At 30.7% G+C, this 27,633-nt stretch overlaps 1 protein-coding gene across 1 annotated transcript in view; it reads left to right on the top strand.

Annotated features, from left to right (window-relative positions):
• Positions 1-965: 965 nt before the first annotated feature.
• LOC106689267 (putative leucine-rich repeat-containing protein DDB_G0290503) overlaps positions 966-27,633 on the top strand; it is a 34,857-nt gene continuing 8,189 nt past the window's right edge. The window contains exons 1-11 of the mRNA XM_014434162.2: positions 966-1,304; positions 6,345-6,404; positions 6,487-6,630; positions 8,365-8,550; positions 12,735-12,860; positions 13,913-14,044; positions 14,118-14,216; positions 17,408-22,511; positions 23,238-23,302; positions 24,458-24,677; positions 26,021-26,186. Of these exons, the coding sequence (XP_014289648.1) occupies positions 1,122-1,304; positions 6,345-6,404; positions 6,487-6,630; positions 8,365-8,550; positions 12,735-12,860; positions 13,913-14,044; positions 14,118-14,216; positions 17,408-22,511; positions 23,238-23,302; positions 24,458-24,677; positions 26,021-26,186 (6,485 nt within the window). The 5' untranslated portion in view covers positions 966-1,121. The remainder of the gene's footprint in view (positions 1,305-6,344; positions 6,405-6,486; positions 6,631-8,364; positions 8,551-12,734; positions 12,861-13,912; positions 14,045-14,117; positions 14,217-17,407; positions 22,512-23,237; positions 23,303-24,457; positions 24,678-26,020; positions 26,187-27,633) is intronic.

The following is a 27,633-nucleotide window of genomic DNA, read 5'->3' as shown; positions in this document are numbered from 1 at the left end:
TAGATTACAATGATCGACATTTCTTTTAACCTATTTTCGTAGGCGTGGCCTACTTGGCTTCACTTTAGCTTTGAAGGAGAGTAGGTTTATCCCACCCTCTGCATTACAACCACTCGGTCCACCATATGGGTGAAATGTTCTTTAAAAAAATAATAGGGTTCTTTAATGTTGAAAAAAGAAAACAAAACAAACAGGTTAGTATCTAACATAAAACTGTTTTCAACTAACTTATAACAGGTAGGGGAGTTATGGCAAAGAGCTAATACACATAACAAACATTACACTGGGACTCACATGGCCCTAAAACTATAAAATCATTCATTTATAATTATATATACTTTTTTAACTGGTATGTAAATAAACCAGAGTTAGAAACAAATGAACGCCAATAAAAGTTAATGTTATTTTTTATTACTGGATCATCACCATCTAAAACATTTTTGAAAGAAGTTATATTAATAAATTTAATGAGCTTTTGCTACGATTGAACAATAACCTACATAAGATGCTTATTTAAATATAAAACAGCTTTCTTACTTTGTTCTCTAAAAATTTCACTTCTCCTTAAAAAATTCAAACCTGGGCTACTTTGTGCCGTCCTCCAAGTTCAGAGGTAGATTAAACTTTCCTGAGGACTGACTGAATCAGATGCGATTTAAGGGGTGTACTGTGGCTTTGCTGAAGATTTATCTGGATGAATTTAACCCGTGGAGAGGGAAGCGACAAATCCTGCAGCAATAGCGGAGTAGATTGTGCTTGGGCTAACACAATTAATCTTACCGAAACGGCAGACTACCAAATACAAATCGTTTCGATACGCATTCATCTCTCGGCCGGGGACAATTCAATCTGCCAAGCATTTGTCATCCTTCGTTTTAGAGGCTATGAGAGAAATTCGGTCCAAGACAAGCCGTTATGAGTAAAATATCGACGTAATTCAAATTATTCTTTGCAACTATTTAAATTTATCATATGTTGCATTATATTTATGTTATAATGGTGATTTTAAGTTTGGATTTACTTTGAAGAAATAAAAATTCTTAAATAAGATAGTGCCTCGGTAATCGAAATCGTAAAAAGAGTGCAATTCCTCTTTCTTCTTCTTCCATTATCAAAACCAGATGGCGCTGTATATCGATGAAAAAGAACGCATGTTTATGACGTCCTCGTGGAAGGACCTGAAGCTCATACGGAAGAGAAGCCATGGCAGGCTCAAAGCTCACTCGTCGTGCACTGACGTCAGAGCCTGGTCTTGTGATCCAACTGACCAACGAACGTACATCCGTGACGTCGTCAATGATTGCGTAAGTTTGCACTAATACACAATACTTAAACGTTGCATATCATAAAGCCTTTTTATCCTCGGTAAAACCACAGGCTTTCACATATTTATGAAATATATTTCGATCATCGGTCAAGGAAAATTTCAAATCTGGGTTTTCAACGGAAATACAGGTTTTAAAGTCTTCAAAATCCAAATAAACAAGTGTACTTTCCGGTAAATATGCAATTACTCTAAATGTCGGTCCACACAAATATACTTTGGACCCACAGAAGCTTTGTCCAGCTTGTGATGGAACGGCCCTGGAGGATTCTTTCCATATTTTGACAAAGTACCCCGCGTATCATCAGAACCGAATCCGATATTAGTCGAAATCAGTTGTATGAATTTCTGTCTGTACCCTCAGGATTCGACCTTAAACTATTCTTTATATATGTAAACCCAAAACTTTTTGCTTAGAGCTGGACACCTATCGTTCCAATAAGAGGTGTTGTTTTTTGTTTTGTTTTTTGATATTATTAAATATGAAGTAACGTTTTTGTTTTACTATATTATTCTAAAGAACGTAGATAGCCAGGCTTGAGTATATTGTTTGTTATTAGTCTATATGAACGATCTTTAACTCATCATTTTTGTAAAATTACTACAATTGATTATCTATCTCATGTAATTCACAGGCTAACTCTATTTCTACAAGGAATGCCCCATAAACAAATAAATAAAATTATTATTATATTATTATACAGTCGCGAGATACTCTGTCTATGTGAGTGTATGTATTTACGTATGTGGACAGCTTAGCTAAAAAAAAATTAAAAGATGCACGAAACTGAAATTACGTATTTAAATATTTAATCTTGTTACAGCAAATGTTCCGTTAAAATTGACTAACCGTAAGTATCCTTTATATAATCTGTATATAAATAAATTAAATTTCTCTAAAACGGCTAAAGATTTTAAATAAACTCGTCATTTGAAAGTATAATTTTTAATCCTCATGAAAACAATTTTACAGGACTTAAATTCCCTAAGTTCAAAGAAGCTTCCTATAAAGTACCACATATTTGAATTTATCTGTTATCTCTCATTATTAGCAGTAAGAAACAATGAACAAACATGAATTATATAATTTAATAATAAGCGTTCATTGTTGTTATTGCAATAGTCAGATTTTATTTTCATTTATGTATGGAATATATAATAAGAGGAAGTTTTGTCATCTTGGATAATAAGAAAACTGCTGTTGACGAGTTTGAAAAACCTGCGTTCTGCAGTATCGGAGCGGGGGGTCTGAACTTTTTTTTTTTTAATTTTCATAAAATGGTTTATTTTTATAATATAAAAACACAGCTATTATCAATCTCAGAAATCTTATCAATATTAGAAAATCTAAATTTTAAAAATCAATTTGAAAATGAATAGGAATTTTTTATTTCCTGATGAATTGAAATGAATTGAATAAAATTGAAAAATCGTTTTCTGAAAATTTAAATTTTTTACATAAATACACATTTTGAAGTCTCAGTCCTATGCTGGTCCTATGCTATAATTTGATAATAACTGTTTTCATGTAACCATATTTATCAAATAATTAGGGTTTTAATTTCATATAATCTATTTATGAGCCTTTTAGTTGACGGGGTAACTCCTTAAAATCATTCTTAGTCAATTCAAAATTGATTCTATTACAATTTAGCATTCAACAAATGGTTAAAAGCCGAATTTAAATTTTGGTTAGCTGTTATATTTTTATATTCCTGTCACAAAAAAAAAAAAAAAAAATGTTAAAATTTTGCAACGAGGAATATAATTAGAAGTACTTTCTGAAAACTTAAATCTGGGTTAGTCTATCCGTCAACTAAAAGGCTCATTTGGAAAATTAGTGGTAGGAAAGTATTCTCACAGTGAATAATAAAAATATTTATTCCAAAAGGAGCGAGGCTTAATTTCAACTTTAAGTGCAGTGATAAGAGAATGTGCGCTGTATACAAGATAAAAAAATTTTACTTATCAAAATAAAAAAAAAATTATCTTAGTATAATATAAAAGGATGTTCCGGTCGAGGTAAAAACTAAAATAGTAATTAAGGTATTTAATGAGAGCCAACTGCTCTTCCACCGTTGCAGTGCTTAACCAGAAATAAAAAATATATAAACAACTAAAATAAGTATATAGCGAGAAGTGGGTGGAGTAAGGAAACCCACCCTACTGCCCTATTTTATTCATTCCTTTCCCTGTTTTCTAGGTTTTTATTTTTATTTCCCTTAGTTTCCGTTATTTAGTGTTTACTGTATTTTTATATTTATTTTTTATTTGTTATTATTTCAGTTTTCAATAATTGTCTAATACCTTTTTGTAATTCTTGTTTATTTATACTTTTCATTGTAAATGTTATTCTCTTTAATTTTCCTTTTTCATTTGTAAATATATTTTCACATATTTCAAATCATTTTCACGAAATAAAAATCATCTAAGGTAGCTATTAGATGATTTTTATTTCGTGTTATCTATTCTCGTTCATTGTTACATTAGTTTAGTTGTTTGTATCTTTTTGATAAAGCCCTGCAACGTGGAAGTGAAACATTTGCTCACATTAAATAATTTAATTACTATTTGAGTTTTTTTATTACCGAACCCAGACAATATTCCTTTTATATAATACACACTGTCAATCAAGAATATATCCCAGTATCAGTAGGTAGGTATATTTTAAGCACTTTTTTTCCCAATGATGTTTTGGAAGGAAAAATTTAAGCCATTTCTTTACGTTCCGTGAATCCACCACTCTTTCTTTTCTAAAGTGTTGTCGTAATAGCACAAGAGCTGGAAAGAGAAAAAGGCAGTTATTTCACCCCAATTTAAGATTACTTTAATGAAAACTAAGTATAATTACTAGCCAAAACTGACGAGTCTGTCAAGTATAAGAAAGAGGAATAAAAATGACGGCTGTTTCAAAACCTTAAAAAACATTAATTTTTCATCCGGAGCTCTATATCTTAAAAACTACTAACAACACTAGAAAATTTAAAAGAACATTATTTAAAGGAGATTTAATTGGCTGAAATTTTAGCCCTAATAGAGCTATTTACGTTCAATAGTTCCTGAGATATACCATTTTAAAAAGCAACATTTCTTAAAAATCTACTGAAAGATTAGTAGTTAGTGAATCTATTTTAAGAAATTTATATCTCGGGAACTATGTAACGTATAGATGTCTATTAACGCTCAAATTGAAGCTAGTTTAACGTACTATAAAGTACGAGGTGAAGATGTTTGGGGGTGCGGTCAAAGATAAACACAAATAAGTTGGATTAACCTATTTTATTGTCTTGATATATAGATAGATACTGCTTATCCATTAGGCGTTTGATTTTCCAGCTAACAGGTTCGTTTTTTTGTTTTCTTTCCCCTTTCTTTACTTTACTCTTACCCCTTATTTTCTCCACTTTCATCCATTTTCCTTACCCAACGTTATAAGTTTTGTTCACTATATTATTATTGGTGTTTTCAGAATTTTTTTTCTATTCATTTCTTGGTATACTTTACTTATATTTTGCCTTTTTATCAATTATTATTGTTACATATATTTTCTTCCTCTCTATTTTCATTTTCTTTCCATATTTCAATTTTTAAATTATTAAGAACTAATATGTTCATAATTCTTTGGATTATATAACTTCATTTCCTCAATTATGTTATTTTACCCACTTTTTCAATTACCTTAGTATACATTTTATTTCCCGCTTCTCTCATCACTTTATTTTATTAATTCTATTTTGTAAAATTATTCAGTTTATACTTTCTTTTTTATTTTTCTATGCCTACTATGGTTGTTATCTTGTTCTGTTTTTAGCCCTGAAGAAGACTAGAAACTCTACCCGAAACGTTGGCACAATAAAATAGGTTAATCCAACTTGTTTGTGTTTACCTTTGACCGCAGCCCCAAACATCTTCACCTCGTTCGTCATCCACAGTCAACCATCTCTCATAATTATGAGTACTATAAAGTAGTTTATGACCAATACCTTCGTAGGAATAGTATTTTTCATGAAATTTCCTAAAATAAATTGATTTATAGTTGTTGGGACAATAAGTTTGAGTTTTGACAAACTTTACTTCAGAAACCGTCCTATGGTCTGTCAGCACTGAGATTAAAGCTAGTTAAATTTACTATAAAATAGTTTATAACGTTTATCTTTGTAGGAGTAGCAGTTTTTATGATATTTGACGAAATGAATTCACCAACTGTTAATTTCTAGTTCTTCGTATAAAATGTTTGATTTTTGGAAAAATATATCTCTAGATCCATAAGACGCACATAGTACTGTAAAGTAGTTTATGACACTTATCTTCGTAGGGGGTAGTAGTTTTTATTATATTCGCATATAAACATAAATTTGGCAAATGAAGATTGGTCCGAATAACTATACATCAATTTATTTTAGCCAATATCATGAAAATTACAACTCCAACAACGATAAACGTCATAAACCACTTCATAGCCCATTAAACTAGCTATAATTTGAGTGCTAACAGACTTCTGCACGTCAATTGGTTTTTGAGATATAGATTTTTCAAAATAAATTCACTAACTACTGATTATTCAGTACGTTCTGTACAAGATTTTTATGAAATGTTGCTTTTTTAAAAAAGCTATATCTCGAGAACTATTGAACGTAAATAGCTCTATGTTCTCTTAGATTTTCTATTGTTATGGGTAGTTTTAAAGATATAGAGCTCCGAATGAAAAATTAATTATTTTTAACGTTTTGAAAAAGCCACCATTTTTTATTTTCCCTACGTATACCTAGCAAACTCATCAATTTTGACTAGTAATTGTACATGGTTTTTATTAAAGTAATAAAAAATTGGGGTGAAATAACTGACTTTTTTCTCCTCTTGGGCTCTTGTACTATAACTTAGACTGAAACGTCGGCACAACAGCAAAAATTCATCATTTTAATTTTATCGACGTTCGATTATCTCCATTAGACAAAAAAAAATGCTTTTTTATTTATGCAGAAGAAGTATTTGTAGTCAAATTATTTTCATTAATTTTCAGGTCACTACCTTCGGAAATTATGTACCTATTTTTGAACTACTCAACATTATGGGTGTCACAGTAAGTATTCACGCGAAAACGATTCTTTCATGCGCCTAATATTAAAATACAATAACAATCAGTAATAAAAACATTTTTTTAGGAAAACGCCGTGCTTCTAGAAGACACGGTGAAAAAACTCACGCTAATAAACGATATATTACAAGACAAGGATCCTTGTGAGGCCCAGCGCAACTTGACGGATTCAGAACTACAGATTAGGAACATTTGTTACGGAAGATCTGACGTAAAATTCTTTCTTAATATCATAACTGATAACATAGTTTTACAAAATATTACTTTTAGGAATATGTTTTTGAGTGTGTGTGCTGAAACCTTTCAGGTTGATCAGTCATACGGTGCGTGGTAACGCGCCAGTCTATCAACTTGAAGGTTACGAGATCGAGTCCCCGGGATTTTTTCAAGCATGTAAATATTCAATACTCACTGACAACCTCTCTCCGGGCATTTGTGAGGCCCGTAAGCCAATGGGTGGCACTCACAAAAATAGGCGTGGGAGTGACGAACCCACCCTATGAAAACTTCGTCATGAGACGCGTGATGTATTTCCTACGTACATAGCGCGAGGCCTTGGACCTCTATGGTCTGTCGCGCCAATAAACAAACAAACGTATTAAATAATAATAACAGCCTATTTCCTTTCGAACAAAGGTTAAATGTTTCTCGAAAAGTATCCTTAGATGTAGAAGAGATCATGTAGCTGGTCCAAAACGGAAAAACTCCATGATAGAGCACTGCAGGAAATTTACTTGTTTGAAATAGGACATATGAGGGTTTCATACCACTCCTTAGGCAATTCTTCCCTGTGTCATAAGTCATTACAAATTTTGTGCAGGAATCTCACCATATATTTATTATAGTTACTCATAGTAAATAGTTCTTAACCACATTGCTTGAATATCTGCTTAAAGGCTATCTGACACAAGGGCTATTGATCAAAGGTACTAATTAATATTTGACACTCACTGGCAAAATTAGTATAGTTTACCCATTTTTTTTTTTTTTACTTTAAGAAGTAAAGGCTATTTCTTAAGAAGAAATATTTTAATATTTTTAAACTCAAGTAGCCGAGAGACAGGAATGATCCATAGTCTTTCAAAAACTAAGATAATCAGAGCCTGGGACTATATTAGGATGATAGACTCACCAGGAACATACATACAAAAAATTAAAACAAGAACTGACACAATATGTCATATTGTGATATTACTACTATCAACTTTCTGTAATATATATTTTTAAACATCAAGACTTCCTTTATCATTTTCTTTTTTATAATTAAATGATTAAAGAAGACTAGATACCTTAAAGAAGACTAGATACCTTTTTGTTTTGATATACAATAAAATGTATATCAAAACAAAAAAAATTGACTTTCTATAAAAATGTAAAAAGATGAGCTAAGAGCTTTCAAATATTCTAGACTACAAATCCTCACTTAACTTTCAAAATAAACGACTTATCTATAACGATACTAAGAACAATGTGGAGATAGGAATACAACTTTGCAGTTCAGCTAAGGATTTCTATATAAAAAAAATACAGTCAGAAATTAAATAAATAAATTATGCAAAAATTTACTCTGTACCACACTCTACACAGCAAGGACATCCCAACATTAATATCTTGAACACATAACAAATTCATCTTATTTAATTCTTCAGTTAATTATCTCTCCAATCCACTCTTCAGTATCATTCCTTCTTCCATTTACCTGGTGGACCTGAACACAGTCAATGGTACAGAAATGTCAATACAGACAAGGTGAAAATGGAATTAAGATTCTCAACATCATGAAAACAACAAAAAATGTGTTTTGTCCATTGCAACATTATTTATTACACCATTTGACAATTACTATCTTAAAACTAACACTACTCATAAGAATAATCTTTATTATATTATTATTTTTTTTTTTTAATAATAACAGAAATCATCTTAAAATAGAGAAATATGTTAGTTGTCAACAGATGAAATCGAAGTAATTCAGAACTTAAGGTGTCTGGTAAGAGATCTTGCGAAACAGTACTCCTACTTCACAGAAGTACGGGAAGAAAGGGATGAACTTAGGGACCGGCTGATTAGCAGTTCCACCGATTTATGTAACCAACTGGAGGAGCAGAAATATGAGAAAAATTGTCTGCAGGTAACAATATTAAAAACAAGTTTTACATTTAATTATTTGGATATTTATATTTCTGTCCACCTTGAAAAAAAGGAGATTTTCAATTTAAGACATATTTATTCCTATTTTGTATATTTATGTGCATTACATTTCTAAGCAGAATTTTTTTTTTATTTCATGAATTTTTTTTACCAATTGAAAACAACTTTATTTCAGTTTTGAAATAAAAAACAATGAATTGTACTGATAACCTTAGTAAAAATTACCGCAATATTTTATATTATAAATTATTTTCAGCAAATGAAATCTTACAAACTTTTTTTAACATTATTCCTTTTACCTTTGGTAGTTGATGTGAAAATAGCTTTCTATTCCAATAAATCTTGTAGAATAAAGTGATAGGCATAGGTTTGAAAGTTAAAATCAATTGTAATAAATAAATCAAAAACTTCTTAATGGTTGTTTTAATATCGAAAATAAACTTGATGTTACAATCATATATGATTTAGCTATTAATTCTTTCCACACTTAATGGCAATATGTCTTAAATACTTTGGTATGGGATTGCTCATCTATGATGATTTATGAAAAGGGTGAACCATAAAAAAGAATTGAAAAACTATTACAATTAATCTACCATTGGAGTGACTTGTTCCCTTATCAAAACTAAGTGATTTATTTAACGTTTAGCTCATTCACTTGATGTTTTATAAATACAGTTATTTTTTCAATAAATAAAAGAAAAGCTGAAGACATCTAGGGATGAAATATTTTCATCTTCATTTAAATACCTATTTCTACTTTTTATAGTTTTGTATTTTTCATGAAACATATGTAATTTAAATTTTTATAAACCACATGAAGTTTCATCTGGAGTGCTTATCTTCATTTACCACTCATCACATTCACCTGAAGTTATTAGAGGGAATAAAATAGCAACTAATCTGAACTGGCATAAGGGAATTGTATATTTTTATTCTTTCAGGATACACTTCAATTACTTAATTAGATGTTTGAGGAGATGGTAAGGGGTGTGATCAGTAATGATACACAAATATTTAAAACTTATTTATTTGTGTCACCATTTTGACCTGAATTTCAGGACTGAAAAACAAGAACAATATAACAACCTTAATTCAAATAAAAATGAAAATAAAATAATAACAAACTAATTTGGAAACATATTTAACAATAAACTATGTAGATGGTAGATGATACCGATAAAGATAAAATATAATATTGTACAGGTAAGAATTATTTAAATAAATGATCGAAAAAATGAAACACTACTTATGTAAATATAGAAATAAACACAATGAAAGGTGCAGGAGAAGATGTAAATAATGAATGATTGAAATTAACACAGTAAAATATGTAAGTATTGATTAAAAATGGGAAGCATGGGTAGCCCTGGAGTATGGCACATGGCTACTTACTCCAAGGACCCGAGTTCAAATCCGGCTGGACAGAAAATTGTCAACTCCGTGTCAACTAGCCGTGAGTCAAAATCCTGTGGGTTCTGGGGTCCACCCAGCCTCTTAAATTGTGTACCCTTAATTGGGTAAAAATCTGGTGGTCGTGCATGATTCTGACCAACTCAATTCCTTGCACAACCGTTGGTCTAGTAACAGTACTTCCTTACAAAGTACTGAACCCCTGACCCTTCCTGGGTTGCAGCGGTACAGATTTTAATTAAAAATATATAAATAGTAAACAAATTTAAATGAACATAGTGAAATGTCTGGTAGGTGTCTTCTCCTGTCTTCCTGTAGGCAGATGTGTGTCGCACTTAGTGCTTAGACAAACCTCACAGCTTCTTACAACCTCTGATAGAGCCCCCACCAAAAGTATCTTCTCTTTAACGCTTGCATAGTCTCATGGATTCGCCAGTGATTTGTCTTAACCTGATGATACACTAAGGTGACTTCTCGTTGTTCTTCTTCCAGAAGGGTTTCCACTATCAGTTTGCAATGGATGAATGCCCTGTCCATTCCAATCTGTGCCTGTGAGTATCTCCTTTCCTTTACATATGTCATTCTGTCCTGCTTCAGTGGGATCTCATGGACAGTCTTCATGGTCGCCCCGAGAAAATCCTCTTCATTAAAAAAGATTCCTGGTATTCCCTCTTGAGTCGCTGTCTCCAGTCCTCAGCTTGATTGATTGCCCCAATCCGTCCACCCTCGTTCATCTGTTGTTGACGACACTTATAGGTTTTACCTCCTATCTTAATCCTCCATTTTCCCCTGCTATTCTTAATCCAAGTACCCACCTTCCCTAGCAGGTCACACCGCACAATTACTTTATTTTCCCTCGGCATGGTCTTTACAATATGCACTTTCAAGATGCCCTTACTAAATCCCAATGGTTCATACCTATTTAAGTAAATACCCTCTACCTACAAGGGCCACCCAGTGTGATTAACCTACACTGACATACCTGAATCCTGTGCGCTCTCTCTCCACTACACAACTTCTCCGCAGCCTCTTGACATGTGATAGTACTGGAACTACCGGTATCTACCAGACACCTCACTCCTCCAATCTCTATTATAGGCAAACCCCAGTGTTCTCCTCTCGTACGGTTGATCTCCAACGTGCGGTAGCCTCTCTGTGAGTATGCTCATACGAACTCTCCTCATGTTCAAGCTGCTTCTCCTTTTCGTCTCCAAGTCCTCCCCTTGCCTTACTGGCTATCCTCTCGCTCATAGTCCCCTACTTCAGTTTCTGTCCCTGAGGTAATCTCTGTGCATTGACCTCCATCGGTTCAGGCACATTTCGCTCCCTCTGGCGATACATATAGGGACACTATCGAGCAATATGTCCCTCTGTCCCACATTCAAAACATCGGGTGCGGGGACATTGTGCTACCAGGTGTCCAGTTTTACCACACCCATGGCACTTGTGGCCCTCCCGCCGACCATTGTTTCTGGGTTTAACTTGGCTCCTTCTATTTTCTGTGTTACTATTTCTCTATCTTTTACCATCTCTTTGTTCTCTTCTTCTCCAAGGGTTGGCCGATGATATTCCATCCGAGTCCACCCCGACTTCTCTACTTCCATTTGGGCCTCCACCTCTCTAGCGCTTGTATCTATGAGATCTTGAACACATTCCACAAACGAGCGGTCTCTTGGCATTCCCTCTTTCTTCCCCAGTTCTTTTGCCAACTGAATCTTCTGTACCATGAATAGGAATTGCATCTGACCCTCTACTTGGATTGTCTCCATCATCTCACTGAGTTTATCTTGAATTCTATTATAGCGTGCCAAGAGTTCTGCAGCATAATGCCCATTAGACTGTCTTGGTTGTTTCGTTTCTCTGATCATCATGAATATATCCTCCTCTGGGGTCCACCATCCTCCTCTGTATGCCTTGTTTAATCTTTCTTTAATGACCTTCCCGGAGGTCTCTTCATCTGCCTGAATCTGATTTAAGATACTTCTTTTTACATGGCAGACTACCGCTGCTTTCAGTGCTTTTACATCCTTGCTGTCCTGTAGATCCTCAGACATCTTTGCTTCTATTCGCCTCATTAGGCGATCGCCCCCTTTTAAAAAATGATTTATTTCACTGGTCTCTCCGGTGAATTTTTCTAGGTCCGATACCGCCTTCCTCTGGCGGTATTATACATACGGACCTTAATCCATTCTAGCGCCGTGACATGAAATTGTGCTAAAGAGACTTCTGGTAGTGGTTGAATCTCCTGCAGAGGTGGGTTGCCAGCTGCTAAAGTTTGGTTGACTGCAGCTTGAGGTTGGTTGTTTTGGTTCATATTCTCCAGGTTCAGAACTGCTCTTCTTACTATTCTGTTACTGGTCATAATTCAAAGAGAACAATGAAAAAAAAATTTTCTTTTAGACTGAAAATTAAAACGGTATCTAAAGTTCCCGGGTTTCGGCACCAGTTAAGTATCGGCAGATGCAAAATGTCAAAAAAGGGAAGGAGGAATAAGATCTAACATGTTTGAACTGCTGTAACATACTGGCTTTATTGGGTTGGGTACATCTCTTTATATACATTCGATCAGCTGATCTCCTCAGTCAGCTTACATCGAAGGCTGTAACTTATATATATATAAATATTATTAACCTGAGTGAATATGTTTGTAGGCTGGTTTGAATTTTCTCCAAATATAAATTTTTTCTTATAAGTATTATTATAAATGCTCTTGCTTATTAATTTCCTTTAATATAAATGTTCTACTTTTAGTTGAGAATCCAAGCACTAGAAGGAGTTCTGGAAAGGTTTAAAGATTTTAAAGAAAAATATGAATCTCTTAAGAAAGAACACATGAAATGTAAAAGTGAAAAATTTAAAGCTGGTGCAAATCTAGCGGTATCTTTTTTTTTTTTTTTTTTTTTTTTTTTTTATGAAATAATCTAATGTGCAACGATAACATAGTTTTACATAAAATGTTGGACTGCACTAATTTTGCAGTATGAAGTAGCATATTTTCATTTTATATACAAAGCCATTTAATCAGCTTACTCAAGAAGCTATAATAATTTTAGAGTAAATAATAATATTAATGCGTTCATATTTAATTACTTTTTATTTTATTTGCCAATGTTGTTACTTGCCAATCATCCCAAGTATGTGGAACATCATCAGGATTAAATTTAAAACATAGAAACAAAAGAGAAGTACAAAAACAACAAAAAACAAAACAAAGTACATAATAAAAATATTTAATTTCTAATAAAGAATCTTTTCCATCTACTGAGGATCTTACTGATCCTCACACAGAGTTTTTCTCATTGAGCCATCAGGTAATCTCTCTTCAACTTTTGGGAGAAGGTCAATTGGTATACTGCCTGCTAAGACCTATCTACTTCCATGAGGCACATTCCTGTGCTAATAGTGACACACAGCAAAGTCATCCCTTACATCTCACCACAATATAACTCTAGGAAATGAAAAAAATCCAAGAATCTAAATGTAAGAAACTTATACTACAAGTCCACCTAATATATTCCATAAATTACTATGCTGCATTGAAATGTAGTCGTAGTCTACCCAGTCTCTCTGCATTTTATATTCCATAAGATGAGGGCAGGATAACAGAGGATAACTCTTCTTTAAGGAAACCTCTTACATTCTTTAGAGTCAACTGTTCAACTAGCACAAACATAATGAAAATATCTTTGATTTCCTCCACCATTCAAATATCTGAGGAAATAAACCCCAAAATAATAGATTGGTTAAGATAGCTGATATAAAAGCCTCTGTAAAGCCAGCAGCTAAAATAAAAATTTAAATGTCTTTTGAAACAACAAATTTATTTACAATTCTTATATCGATGATTTGAATTTATTCATTAAACACACTTTCTACTCTTCTGTTGAATTTATATTTAAAAAGTTTTCATTATATAAGTGTTTTTTTAGGACTGGGAAATTAATGAGTTGATTTCAAAAGTAGTAGAATTAGAAGAGCTAAAGAAAGTGAGAAATGAAAACAAATCAAAACTAATGAAATTAAAAAAAATTGAAACAGAAAAAAATCTTTTACTAAATGAGGTAATAATACTGCCATTGCAACAAGTTTGATTTTATACATAGATTATGGACAATTATTCTCTACGGTATACAGGTAATCGAGCTAAGATGTACAGTAGCTGATCAAGAAGATGAAATAACAAGATTGACAAATCATGCAGAACATTTAGCTGTCAGTGCAGATTGTAAACAGGTAATTGTTCGACTCATTTCATGTTAATATGTTCAGGTAATAAAATTTACGCTTAGATCATAAGAAAGCTCCAATCATTTAATATTTCTATACAGTTTTTGGCATGTTATGGTTGTTTTGGTGGCCTCGTCTCATTTATGCTTTAAGTCACTTCAAATGCACACATTACATTGGGCAAATATATTCTCAGTTGAGTATGCAACTAAACACACTGTCCCTAATTGTAGAGCTCAAGTAAAGTATATTAATCAGGAATTAATTAATTTAATTATTTGTTTAAAAACCTTTATTCCTTTGCCTTTTTCCTTTAACAATTTCCTATTGGTTGGCTGTTCTAATTCTGTGACATACTTAACTTACTATGTCCAACCTGGGGACTATTTTTGGGCAAAAAATTATTATAATTTTATTAGATTGTAATTACTGTGGTTCAAATATTAATTGATTATAGACCACAATTAGAATTACAGAAGTGGCAATGACCAATTAAACTTACTTGTTACAGTAGTTTTACTTCTGGATTTTCAAATTACAGAATTTGGTATGTAATTTTAATTGAAATTACTTCCACCTATGGTATAAACTCTTCTAAGAATATGTTTTCTCTGTTGTTAGTCTGTAATAGTTAAACCCTTTTTATCTTTGCTGGTTGACCTGGTTGCTCTCACCAACCAGAATATCTGTCAGTGGAGAAGGTCTATCATTTATCTTCTATCTTCTAAATATTAATTCTAGTTTTTTGATGAAATAGTAATTTTATTTTATTTTATTTAGTTAATAGCTGAAATTAGAAATCATAATTAAATTGTTATTGCTTTTATTTCATTCTATGTCCCAAATTGAGGCTTGACTTGCTTAAGCATCAAAAGCCAGTTTTCCTGATCCGGTGCTGCCAACTTCCAATATCCTGTAGCTGGCATCAGTAGCCACTAAATACACACATCTAAGCTTTGGACAACCCGCCACCCTGATTCCTATAAATATGTTCTCTAAACAATTTGGAATTTTATCTTGTTTCATCCTTATAATGTGCTTAGTCTTCCTAGTTTAATGACCTATACTATAACTAAATCTTTATTAATTTTCTTGAGCTCGTTATTTTTCCTTCCTCAACAGAAAGTTTGTTTATAAACACAATAAATATTCTTTTGAGAATTTTCATCTCAAATTTCCAATACAATAGGTTTAGTCATTATCCATTTTACTAAACAATACGGGAAGACTGAACAGATCAGCATCTTATAGATTCTAATCTTTGCTACCCTGTAGACAACCCTGCTTACAAAAGTAGTTCTGAAGGGCAACATAGCACCTGTTTGCTCAAAAGATAAATATTATTTATTCATTGATATTATTTTGAGAATTGGAATTCTCATTGGTTACACAAGCTTGTGAGGAATGTTCATTTCTAACAAGGTTATATACGCTTCCTGACAATCTATGGAATCATAGGACTGTTAGAAATGTAAGGTTAGTTGGATGGAATTGTATGGTTAAATGTATGGAAATATGGTTAGTTAGAATCTGGTATGCTGTTGTCTCCAGCAAAAGCCTTTCTTATAAGATATTAAAAGGCTCTTGTACAAACATGGAAGTAGAGATAAGGGTTGGTAGTTGTAGCAGTCCAGTGGATCAGGTGTTTATAGTTCACCCTATATATGTAAGGGGAATAGAAATGAATAGTAACACAAATAATTGTGACTTATTTTATTTGTGCCAATGTTTAGGCCTAAATTTTTGGCTAAAAAACATAATAAGATAACAACCATAAATGAAAGCAAAAATCATAAAAAAAAAACAGAAACAGTATAGCAAGAAAATTAAAAAGATTACAAATCACACTATAAGAAGGTACTTCATAATACAGACAAAGTAAGAATTTATCCAAAAGATGAGTATTCAAATTTTTATTAATGAAGGAAAAACAAATAAAAGTAATATATGAAAAATAAAATAATACTTCATGTAAACAATGGAAAAATTAAAATGTGTGGAAGGAAACAATACAAATGATACAATGAGAAGAATTAAAATATATAGGTAAAATTATCAAAATACAAAAATGAAATCTAAATTAATAACTTTACATATTTATCTTACTATGCCTGTATTATAAATCACCTTTTTGAAGTATAATTTATAATATATATGTATGTATAGTTGACCGTAAAAATTGATATATAGGGAGATGGTCAGGGTTGCGGTCAAAAGAGAAATAAAAATAGTTTACAACTATTTATTTTCCAACGTTTTGCCCCACTTTGCAGGGCTTCATCAGGGCTGTCCAAATAAATAAGTTGAACAGATAGAATTATGTCTGTTCAACTTATTTATTTGGACAGCCCTGATGAAGCCCTGCAAAGTGGGGCGAAACGTTGGAAATTAAATAGTTGTAAACTATTTTTATTTCTCTTTTGACCGCAACCCTGACCATCTCCCTATATATAATTTATAATGTTTTTAATTTTCTTGTTATAGTTTTTCTGTTGTTTTTTTTCTTTTAATTATGTTTATTATCTCGTTATGTTTTTTAGCTCTGATGAAAGCCTAAAATTGAGACCAAAACATCAGCACAATTAAAATAAGTTAGACTTGTGTTAATTTCTACTAAGAGCACTCCCCCACCCCGAACATCTTCTCCTTGCACTGCTTTTTAAATATTGGATTGATAATGGTTTTTTTCCATTCTGCAAATAAACTTTCTTTCTTCCAGATTTCAATCAGTAGTTCCAGTAATAGCTTAACTAATTCACCACCACCATGGTTTATGAGTTCTATTGGGCATTCATCGAAACTAGGCATATAATAATTCTTTTATATATCAATAGCTTTCTGAACATCATTTTCATAAGGAGATTCAATCTCTTCTTCTCCATCACTAGTTGCAGCTTGTGTTGCCCATCTATTCATGTTGATCATGCTCATTAGTTATTAGGCTTCCCTCTAAAGACTTTTACAGGCTTGAATGAGAGATATAAAGGGTTTTGCCCTCTCATTAGCCTTCTCATCCCTGCTGTTCTTCTTACCAAAAGATTTCTCCATCTCTTTTAGTGATTTATATTACCTATGTCTTTTTTTTTTTTTTATTCTGTGTTCATAATTTTCTTCTCTGGCTTGCCTATATTCAAGAGATCTCCGCTTAATCATAACTAAATAGAAATTAAAGTACACTCATTTCCATTATTTTTCAGGAGCAGCTTAAGGCTGCCCTTGATGCAATGCAGAAGGATCTTCAAAAAACTGTCAATGATTTGATAGAAACTAAAGAAGAACAAGCTAAAACTATTGAAATAGTTGATCAACTGTCCTCTCTAAGAGACCAACTACTGGCCAACATTGCAAATTTAACCACAAACAAAGAATACTTAGAAGGAGAACTATCACTCAAACAATCTGAAATTGAAAGGCTCCAAACACTGGGACTTATTCAAACATTAGAAGAAACCACAATCGAGGATCCACAAGTACAATGTGACTATTTTGATGATTTGATAAAATCGGCTAGAGAAACTATTACTAAGCTCTTAACTGACTTTGAAGCTGAGAAAGAATCGAAAGAAAAACTTTGTAATGCCTATGATAAACTTCATGAAGAACATGCAGCAGCTTTAAAGACAATAGAAGATGTATTATCTGAAATAAATAGTATTAAAGCTGAAAAAGATCACCTTAATGAGAAATTGATGAATTGCAACAAACAATTGGAAACAATGGATAACTTAAAAATGCAGTTAGAAAATATGGAGGCTCAATTAAAAAGTGCAAAAGAAGCCGAGCAAAGATTACTTCAACTTCAGAAGGAATATGAAAAATGTATGACACTCTTCAAAGAAAAACAAGATGCAATAGACTCTTTGAAGGGACAATTGCATGCATTAAAAACTGAAAATAATGATCTAAGAAAATCAGTTGAAGATCTTGACAAATTAAAAATGGAATATGATAAGACTCAACGAAAATTAAGAGAAAGCGCTGGTCATATTGAAAATCTCGAAAATGAAACTAAAGGTAAAGAACAATTACTTAATCAATTATCAGAATTACAAGCAGAATTAGATCAATTAAAGAATACATTAAAAGCTAAAGAATCAGAATTAGAGCATCTTAAATCAGAGAATAACAAGTGCCAAGAAAAAGTTGAGCATTTACAACATGAAAAAGAGGGGTTATTAAAAAAATTTGAAGAACAAAAAAAATCAAATGATCATTTGGACGAAAAGTTAAAAGAATCAGAAAAAGAAAATAAAGCTTTAAATCAACAATTGCATGAATCATCTACTCAGACTGACAGATTATCACAGTTGTTGGTTGCAGCACAAGAAAAAAATAATGATCTAGAACTTGAAATCAATGAAACAAGTCAAATTCTTACCAGAGTAACAACTAATGATGGAGAGCGCCAAGGTGAATTATTGAATTTAAAAGAGAAAATATCTGAACTAGAAGAAGAAAATAAAAAGCTTAAAACTGAAAATGATAATTTGAAAAAAGAGAATGATAAATTAAAAGATGAAATTGCAGACTTGACATTAAAATATGTGCAAGAAAAAGAGAAATTTGAGCAATGCCAAAACCGTGCAACTGACTGTGAAAAACATATTGCAGAACTTGAAAAAAAAATTGCAGATTCAAAAAAAGAGCTCGAAAAATTGTCAAATGAAAATAAGGATCTTAAAGATAAAAATACAAAACTTCAAGGAAAACAAAATGAGTTAGAAAAAAATATTCGAGAACTTGAATCGTCATTAGACAAATGTAACCAATTAAGTAATCTCACTCTTAATGAAAATCAAAAGATAAAAGCATTAATTGAACAATTGGAAATGGAAAAGAAAAAAATTCAAGAAGATCTTGCCAAAGAAAAAAATAAATATGCTGAACTGGAAGGAAAATTGAAAGATACACAAAATCAGCTAGCCGATAAGGTGATAGAATTAAAAAAAAGAGCAGAAGAACTATCTGCTTTAGAAAAGGCTAAAGCAGAAATGATGGATAAATTACAGTCATTTACTGGTACTCCAGACACACAAACCCGCATTACAAATTTAGAGGATCAACTGAAAGCTTGCAATGCACAGAAAGAAAAAGATAAAAATGAAAAGGAGCAATTAAAAGACGCAAATGCAAAGTTGAATGGAACGATTGATGACTTAAACAAAAAGATATTAGGATTACAAGATGAACTGAAATCACTATTGAATAATTTGAAAGAATGCGATGATCTAAAGAAAAGATTAACTGAAGATGAAGAATTAGTGAAGACCCTAAAAGACCAAATAAAAAGTAGGGATGGGCAGTTACTAGAAAAAGACAAGTTAATTGAAAACCTAAAACAGCAATTATCAAAAGAAATAGCTGATGCTAATGAGGCAAAAAAAAGACTAGAAATGTGCAAATCTGGAATCACAAAATTGGAGGACCAAATTACAGAATTACAAGATAAATTAAAAATATGTCAAGGAGAATTAGCAAAAAAACAAAACCTAATGGCTGAAAGCAATTCAGAACTACAAGGTCTTAGAAAAATAAATGATGTTCTTGAAGCTGAAAACAAAAGACTTACAGGAGAATTAAAAGATATGCAGAAAACAAATTCATCACTTTCAAATGAACTGGAAAAAATTAAAGGAGCTCTTGAAGATTGCAAAAAGGAATCAATTAATGCAGCAAATAAGATTGGTGAACTTCAAAACAAAATTAATGAATTAAATAACAAAATTAAAGAAATGAATAATCTTAATGACCAATTAACTAAAGATAATCAGTTACTGAAAAAAACTTGTGATGACCTACGTCTAGAAATAGCTAATTTAAAACAACAAATAGATATGCTCCAATATGATACAGATACCCTTAATACTGATATTGCTGAAAAGGATAACAAAATTAAAGATTATGAAAAAATGTTAAAGGAATCCAGAGACAAAATGAATGAGGCATCTCAAGAACTGTCATCAGTTAAACTTGCTTTAGAAAATAAAGAAAGAGAAAATTTGTTGTTAAAGCAAGACCTTGATGAATTAAAAAAAGTCTTGAAATCCTTAGAAGAAACAAACAAAGAACTTCAAAATGCCTTACAGGCTTTGCAAGAAAATTATGTAACTGTTAGTAATGATTTAAAAGAAAAATCATTGGCTTTAGAAAAACTGAATGATGAACTTAAAATGTGTAAAAAGGAATTAGAAGATGCTAAACAAATGATAATTGATTTAAATAATTCTATTGAGGAATTAGAGAATTCAAATAAATCGTTGAAAGAAGCTTTAGATAATGCTATTCGAAAATTGGATCAAATAAATGATGAAAATCAAAAGTTAAAACAAGAAAACAAACTTCTTACAGATGAAAATAAAGAAGTAAAAGATAAATTAAGTCAATTAGATACTGATGTATTTAACAAACAAGAAGAATGTGCTGAGCTAAAATCTAAATACATCTCTTTACAAAATGAGCTGGAAGTAATCAAAAAACTTTTGGAAGCTTGTAAAACTGAAAATACAGACCTAAAAAATGTTAAGGTTGACTTGGAAAATAAGATCAGAGAATTAGAAAAAAAAGTGAAAGCTTTGGAAGATGAATTAAAGGCAATGCAGATAAAAAATAAAGAGTGTGAAAAAACTGTTGAAGATCTAAAAGATGAAATTAAAAAATTGAAAGATTTAAAAATGGAAATGGAAAACGAAATAAAAAAATTAAACAACCAAATAAAAAAATTAAATGATGAATTAGAAGAAAAAAAAGTATTGTTAGATCAACAAGCTCAGTTGTTTGAAAACATGCAATTAAAATTTAACAAATTGCAGGATGAGATGGAAAAACTTACAAAGGAAAATTTAGAACTAAAACAAGAAATTGCTAATCAAAAGAACGAAATTGAGTCTCTTCAAACTGATATGGAGGTCTTGAAAAGAGAAAATAAAGGACTACAGGATAGAATTAAAGAATTAAACCAACAACTTCAAGAGCTTCAAACAGATTTAAATAAATCAGATAATATTATAAGTGATTTAAAGCAAGAAAAAAAGCTTTTAGAGGATGAAATTGTCAAATTACATGATGAGATATCAGCTCTGAAAAATGAATTAGACGAAATGCAAAATAAGAATGCTTCCCAGAATGTAGAAACTGAGGAATTGAATAATATAATAGCTTCATTAGAAAAAGAAAATAGTAAGATTTTAGCAGACTTGAATGATTTAGAACAAGAAAATGGTAGATTAAAAGATGAAATAGCAAAGAATGAAGAGGCAATTAAAACATTGCAGGAACAACTGGAAAACGCATTACTAGATCTCATTCGGTTAGAAGAAATTGTTAAAGAAAGAGACAATGCATTAGCCAAACTGAAAGACGAACTAAAAATGCTGAAAAGTGAAAATGAAGAGCTTTATAATGACAATATAAAAATGTCAAATGAAATTACAAGATTAAACGATGTATTACTTCAACTTAACCACCAAAATGATTCAATGAATCATGAAATCAAGAAAATGTTGGCTGAAATTGATAATCTTAAAACTGAAAATATGTTACTACTCAAAAATAACAAAGAACTTGAAGAAAATAATGCAAAACTAAAGAGTCAAATAGAAAGTTTAAATAAAAAAATAAAAGAACTTTCAGATGAAGTTACAAAACTCAATTTTGCATTAGATACATTAAGGAAATCAAAAGAAATTGCAGATAGAAACTTAGAAAAAGTTTCAAATGACAACAAAATATTGAATGAAAATTTAGCAAAAGCTAAGCAAGAAATAAGTGGACTACTGTTAATCCAAGGAAGAATGGAATCAGAACTTGCTATTTGTCAAAATAATGTTGATGATTTAAGAAAAAGTAATAATCAACTCGAAGAAGAAATGAAAGAAATAAAACAAGAAAAAACTACTCTATTAAATGATTTGGAGTTAAAAAAAGCAGAATTAGCTGCAAATTTAGATATAATTAAAAAGTTACGAGATCAACTGGAATTGTGTAACAATGCTAAGTACAATATGGAAAATGAATTGAAAACAGTTTACAATAAATTGTATGATGCAAAACGAGAAATTGAAAATTTGAAAAATGTGATATGCCAACTTAGTGACGATATTATATGTTTAGAAACAAAAGTTAAATTAACCGAAGAAGATAACATTAAAAAAGTCAATGAAATAAGTTATTTAAAAGATCAATTACACAAGCTTCAAGAAAAAGTAGAAGATTTAGAAGATAAACTAGAAGCAATGGATGCTAGTAGTGAAGAATTACTCTCTGAAATAGGAAGGCTTAAAACTGAACTTGAAGCAGCACTAGGTATGATATGTAATGTTTAGTATACAATTGGTTATACACAGTGTTTCAGGGTTCAGTGTCTCAGCTGAAAATATGAATTAAGGTTCACAAAAAAAAAAATAAATAAATAAACCCAATGAAAGTATGTCCATTAACGCTTTGTTTAGGAGATATTCATGTCTTAAGATCTTCATAGTTACGAAGCTTTATTAACAGTGTATAGATCATGTAAAATTCTGGCCATAATGAATCATCTCTATCCAAAATTTATATAATTATTATTACTTTTAGTTTTTTTTTCCATTAGGAAGTTGATAAAACCATATTTTGCTAGTTTTCTTAATGATGTCATTTTAATTTTCAATAATTCAAAACTACTTTCAGATTGAGTCTTAAAAATTTCCTAAAAATTATTTTATTTACCCAATTGATAAAATTATAACTCTAAAGAATTCACAAAGACTTGTTTTTAATGAGAGTAAAAGACTAAATTTTTAAAATTTTTATAATTAACTCATTCATTGCAGAAGGACTTACCCTCTGGCATTAAACTTTTTTTCAAAAATTTCATTATTATATTCAATACTAAATACCTCTTGAATGGAGTGCTATTATTATTAATCAAATTAATGGTATCACTATTACTATTAAGTCTTAATTTTTTTATTAAACTCCCTTATCATGAATTTTTTATCCTAAATAATCATGAAACATGTTTTCTAACAATGCTATAAAAAACTATTCCAGCTATGTTGCCACCAGATACTCCACTGAATGAAATACTAAAGAAAATCATGTATAATGGATTTGAGGTAAAATTTTAGATATTATATTCAGAGAGTGTAATTTATCTTAACTTTTATGTGTATGTTTCAAGCTACTTGAATATATAAGCCACAAACTGTTCTAGAAAACCAAATACTAAACTGTAATTATGTAAAGTGATCAATAATTAATTATACTTCTCTAATTGCAATCAAGATGGCAACAACTGATTAGAAATATGAAAATACTTTAAGGATTGGGAAGCGAGTGGTGAATTATTGTGGTTTATATTGCTAATAAGAAGCCAGGTGCTACTAACTCCAAAAACCTGGGTTTAAATACGGCTGTTGCAGATAATTATTTATTTTGTTACTGTAGCTGTAATCAACCCTATTGGTTCTCAATAGGGATCCCTCCTGGGATCCACGAAGCCTCATAAAATGTGTATCTATAATTAGGAAAAAATCTGGCGGTTGAGATCTTTAAAAAATCGCCTCCGTGTATAAATGTCGTTCTAAACCATTTTTATGAGCTTACAATGTACTGAACCCCAAACCTTTCATTGATTGTAGTAGTTCACATTATTATTATAATTTATATTTCTCTACTATTTTTGAAATGATATATCATTGTAAAATTATGTTTTACCTTATTTTCATGCTTCTTTAGTCATGATATTTTTGAATCTTAAGTTTTTCTTTCATTATTTCCATCAAGTGACCAAGTATAGATCTTGAATTTGAAGCATATTGTTAATTTTAAGTCTAGAAATTTCCTCTTTTACTTCAGAGCCTCTACACCTAATTGCATAGTTTTGTCTCACTCTTCCCCATGTATACATTTGACATAGTTTTGTCTCAAAATCATAAATTAAGAGTTGTTATATAATCTTAAATTCCATGGATTATTGATCCTCTAGTTTAGTAGATTAGGATGTTAAATAAAACTTTTTTTTTTATGAAAAAGTTTAAAGCAAAACAAGTTTATAGATTTTCAGATTTCTTTTTTAATATGAAAATAAAAAATATCTTCGTTACATCCCATCTTTTTTTTTTTTATGTTTCAATATATGTTAATATTATATTTTTAATTTCTACACCATTTACCATGGCTATTTGTGGTGATGTTTAGTTTACATCACCGATAACCCTGGTTAGCATCACCTATAACTCTGGTTTCTTATTATTTTTCTTTTTAATTAGGCATGCAGCATGGATGAATTAGCTGAACTTCACCAACTTGTTTGTTCTGGAACAGCAATGTTAATAAAGAAAGGAAGGGCTAATTTACCAGAAAGATCACCTATTTGTAAATTAGATTCAAAATACATGCAATTACCTCCAGATAAGAAAGATATTCTAAAAAAGACATGTCTTCTTCAAAATGAAGTATCTAAAAGACAAATGGAAGCACAGAAAAGAAGTAAAAAAAAATGTTTATTTTTATATTAAATGTTTAATGAACTTAAAGTTAGTGTATAGTACATAATACAGCTAAGGCAGTGGAAGGAAAGTTGTTACTCACTTTTTTTTGGAAATTTTGAGTTAATACTCAAATTTGTATTCTCCATAGGCAACACTATATGCTGAAATAGTGGTGTAGCTCACAACTTTCTTACAGCAGCAACACTTTTTTGGCATGCTAGGAAAATCTTTGTAGTAGTGGGAAAAGTAGTGTGCAACACATTTACACAACTCTTTTCACCAGGAGAGATCATTAAAGTTGGAAAAATACCAGGTTTATTGGTTATTTTATTTAACCTTGAAGTTTGACAGTTAAAATAACCAGTTATCGACAAAAAATTTTCATTTTTTTTGCAGAAACATTTTATTTTTGTTTGAAATTGGGGGAATAAAAAAATTTGAATACCAATTTTTTTTTTATTCAGAAAAAAAAAATCTTTGGTACTTGAGAAGAATCCTGATAATCAGCTTTCATGGTCGCCATCCTGATGACTACTGATATTATGTATTTTGTTTTCCTTATAAGGTCAGCTAACAAAGGGGTTATAGAGGATATGTAGGGAAGCAGTGATACCAAAAGCTATTTTTTTTTTTTTTAACAGCAACTAATCCAATCCACTAAAATGAATCTTGACTAATCTCTGAATAATATTTCTTAGTTATAGTCTTCATTTGTCCAATTGATGTGTTTTAGAACAATCAGTGTGCCCTGTAATTCTTCTTCCCTGCAAATCTTCTGACATTCATACCAACTTCATTCAACATCTTTGTAACTATCATTAGAAAAATACCAACATCTCCAACTCCTTAAATTAAATATCTTATTTCTTTGTCAGATGATAAATGGTTTCGAAGAACATTTCATTGAATAAATCAACTGTTTTCTCCTATTTTAGAGCATGGCAGACCTGACTATGATCTCCCTATATGGTTGCCTGTCTTTCTATCACATTTCACTGTCCAGAATATTGTTAATTGGTTAATGCCAAGGTGTCTGATAATTCTTTCTTCATACAATTTAATCAAACAAATCACCCTTGTCTCTGATATATTTTGCTGAATATTTGGTATATTTGATTTATAACAATACAAAGCACTTTTTAAAAAATACATCTGTTAAAGCAATGATCAACTGAAATAAAACATTAGTCATTTATTTTGATTGGTTCAGATCTAATGTAAATAAATATAATTCAAAAACTAAGTTTGTATAATTTTATAAATATGAAAATTATTTTATATCAATTATTGTTTGAAAATATGGTACTGAAGACTACTTTAATGTACCTTAAAATATTACAGCTTGTGCTTTAGCTGAAAGTGTACAGCAATATCAAAAAGAATTATATGCTATACAAGAATTTAACCTTGAACTGGAGATGAAGTTGGCAGAAAAGTTACCACCATCAGATAAAGAAAAACTTAAACAACAAGCTAACTACACTCAGAGCCAACTCAATCATTTTATGTAAGACTAATTGTTTATTAATGCAGGAGTAATTAATCTAATTGTCAATATGATATAAACGACTGAAACCAAAACTTTAAGTACAAGTTTACTCTTTGCAATTATATTATGATAGTTCTTTAGTGTAATTTCTTGAGCTTTTCATATATATTTTTTTAAAATATTGGATATATTTTTATGGTATATATTTAGAATATTTTACATTAGACCTTTACAGTTTAAATATTTGAAATAAAATATTCATTTTTTTTCTTTTCTCATATCAATTTCTGATTCAAAAAGGATCTAAATGAATTTGGATAATATTTTTTGGATGCCCAGTAAATTTTGTTTGTTTGATTTTAAAAACAGTTTCTGTTTTACTTCCAACTATAAATCAAAGTTTAGTAAGTTTGTTATTGTCCATTCCACCATCACTGATGCTGATTAGTTTTTTAGCTTAATTTCTTGAAATCTTCATCTTCTTTAATTTTTTTTTAATAACAATGTTATTTTTTAATAATAAGGTATTTGGTTGCAGGGCATGGTGACTGATATTTATTGTAAATTGAATTTTTCATAGCTTATTCAGTAGATTTTTTAGTAAATTTGTACTTTTAAAAGTATAATGTTGGTACTAAATCATGGTTTATTACTCCAGATTTAAATTTGTTAATTACAATTTAGCAATGTGTAAGTTTTAATTTTGCAGTAACCATGTTTCACAACAGAGTGACTCATATATATTGGATATAATGTTGCGATAAATAATTAAAATAGTTTATATTAGACCTTAACAGTTTAAAATAATATAAAATACTCCTTTTTTATTTACCTACATGGTGGGAAGTAAAAGAAATGGCAAGGGATGCATATCTTTAATGACATCAGTACTCTCAGTCTCAGATTTTAGTTACCTTATTTTATATTTTTATTCCATACACTAATAATCCACTTTATTTTAAAATAAATTTAAAAGGTAAAAAATAAAACCTGGTTATGCCCCTTTCAGAGTCCAGATGTCATGGGACTATAGCCCCATCGGCTCCCTTCTCTTGTCGGGCCTGGTAATAGGACACCATAAATCAAACCACCAGGTCCCTGTTTCATAATAAAGTACAAACTAACACTATTAGTCTTGTAGATTTATCTTAATTCAATAGCACAAACTTGTACAATAGTAACTTGTACTTTAGTATTTTTTAATTCCTGTAATACCACTAATAGCCATCTCCATCATGAAAAAAATAAGTATTAGTATTATTACCACACTAGTTTCTACACTTGTACTATGAACTAATACTATTAGCTTTCATTATGAAACATGGTCCAGGTGGTTTTCATCACATCTTGATCTGTTGTCTAGCAGGATTCCCTTGTTACAGTTTTACATGATAACATATAAAAGCATTACAAGGGAATTATATTTTTGTAATTATATAAGATCTAACTTAACACACTTAATGAG

Source organism: Halyomorpha halys, unplaced genomic scaffold (assembly GCF_000696795.3).
Source record: "Halyomorpha halys isolate HHAL.00 unplaced genomic scaffold, Hhal_1.1 Scaffold1313.1, whole genome shotgun sequence".
In the NCBI taxonomy this organism is placed as follows: domain Eukaryota; kingdom Metazoa; phylum Arthropoda; class Insecta; order Hemiptera; family Pentatomidae; genus Halyomorpha; species Halyomorpha halys.
Note: the sequence above shows the minus strand (reverse complement) of the source record. Positions and strands in the feature narration are given on the sequence as shown.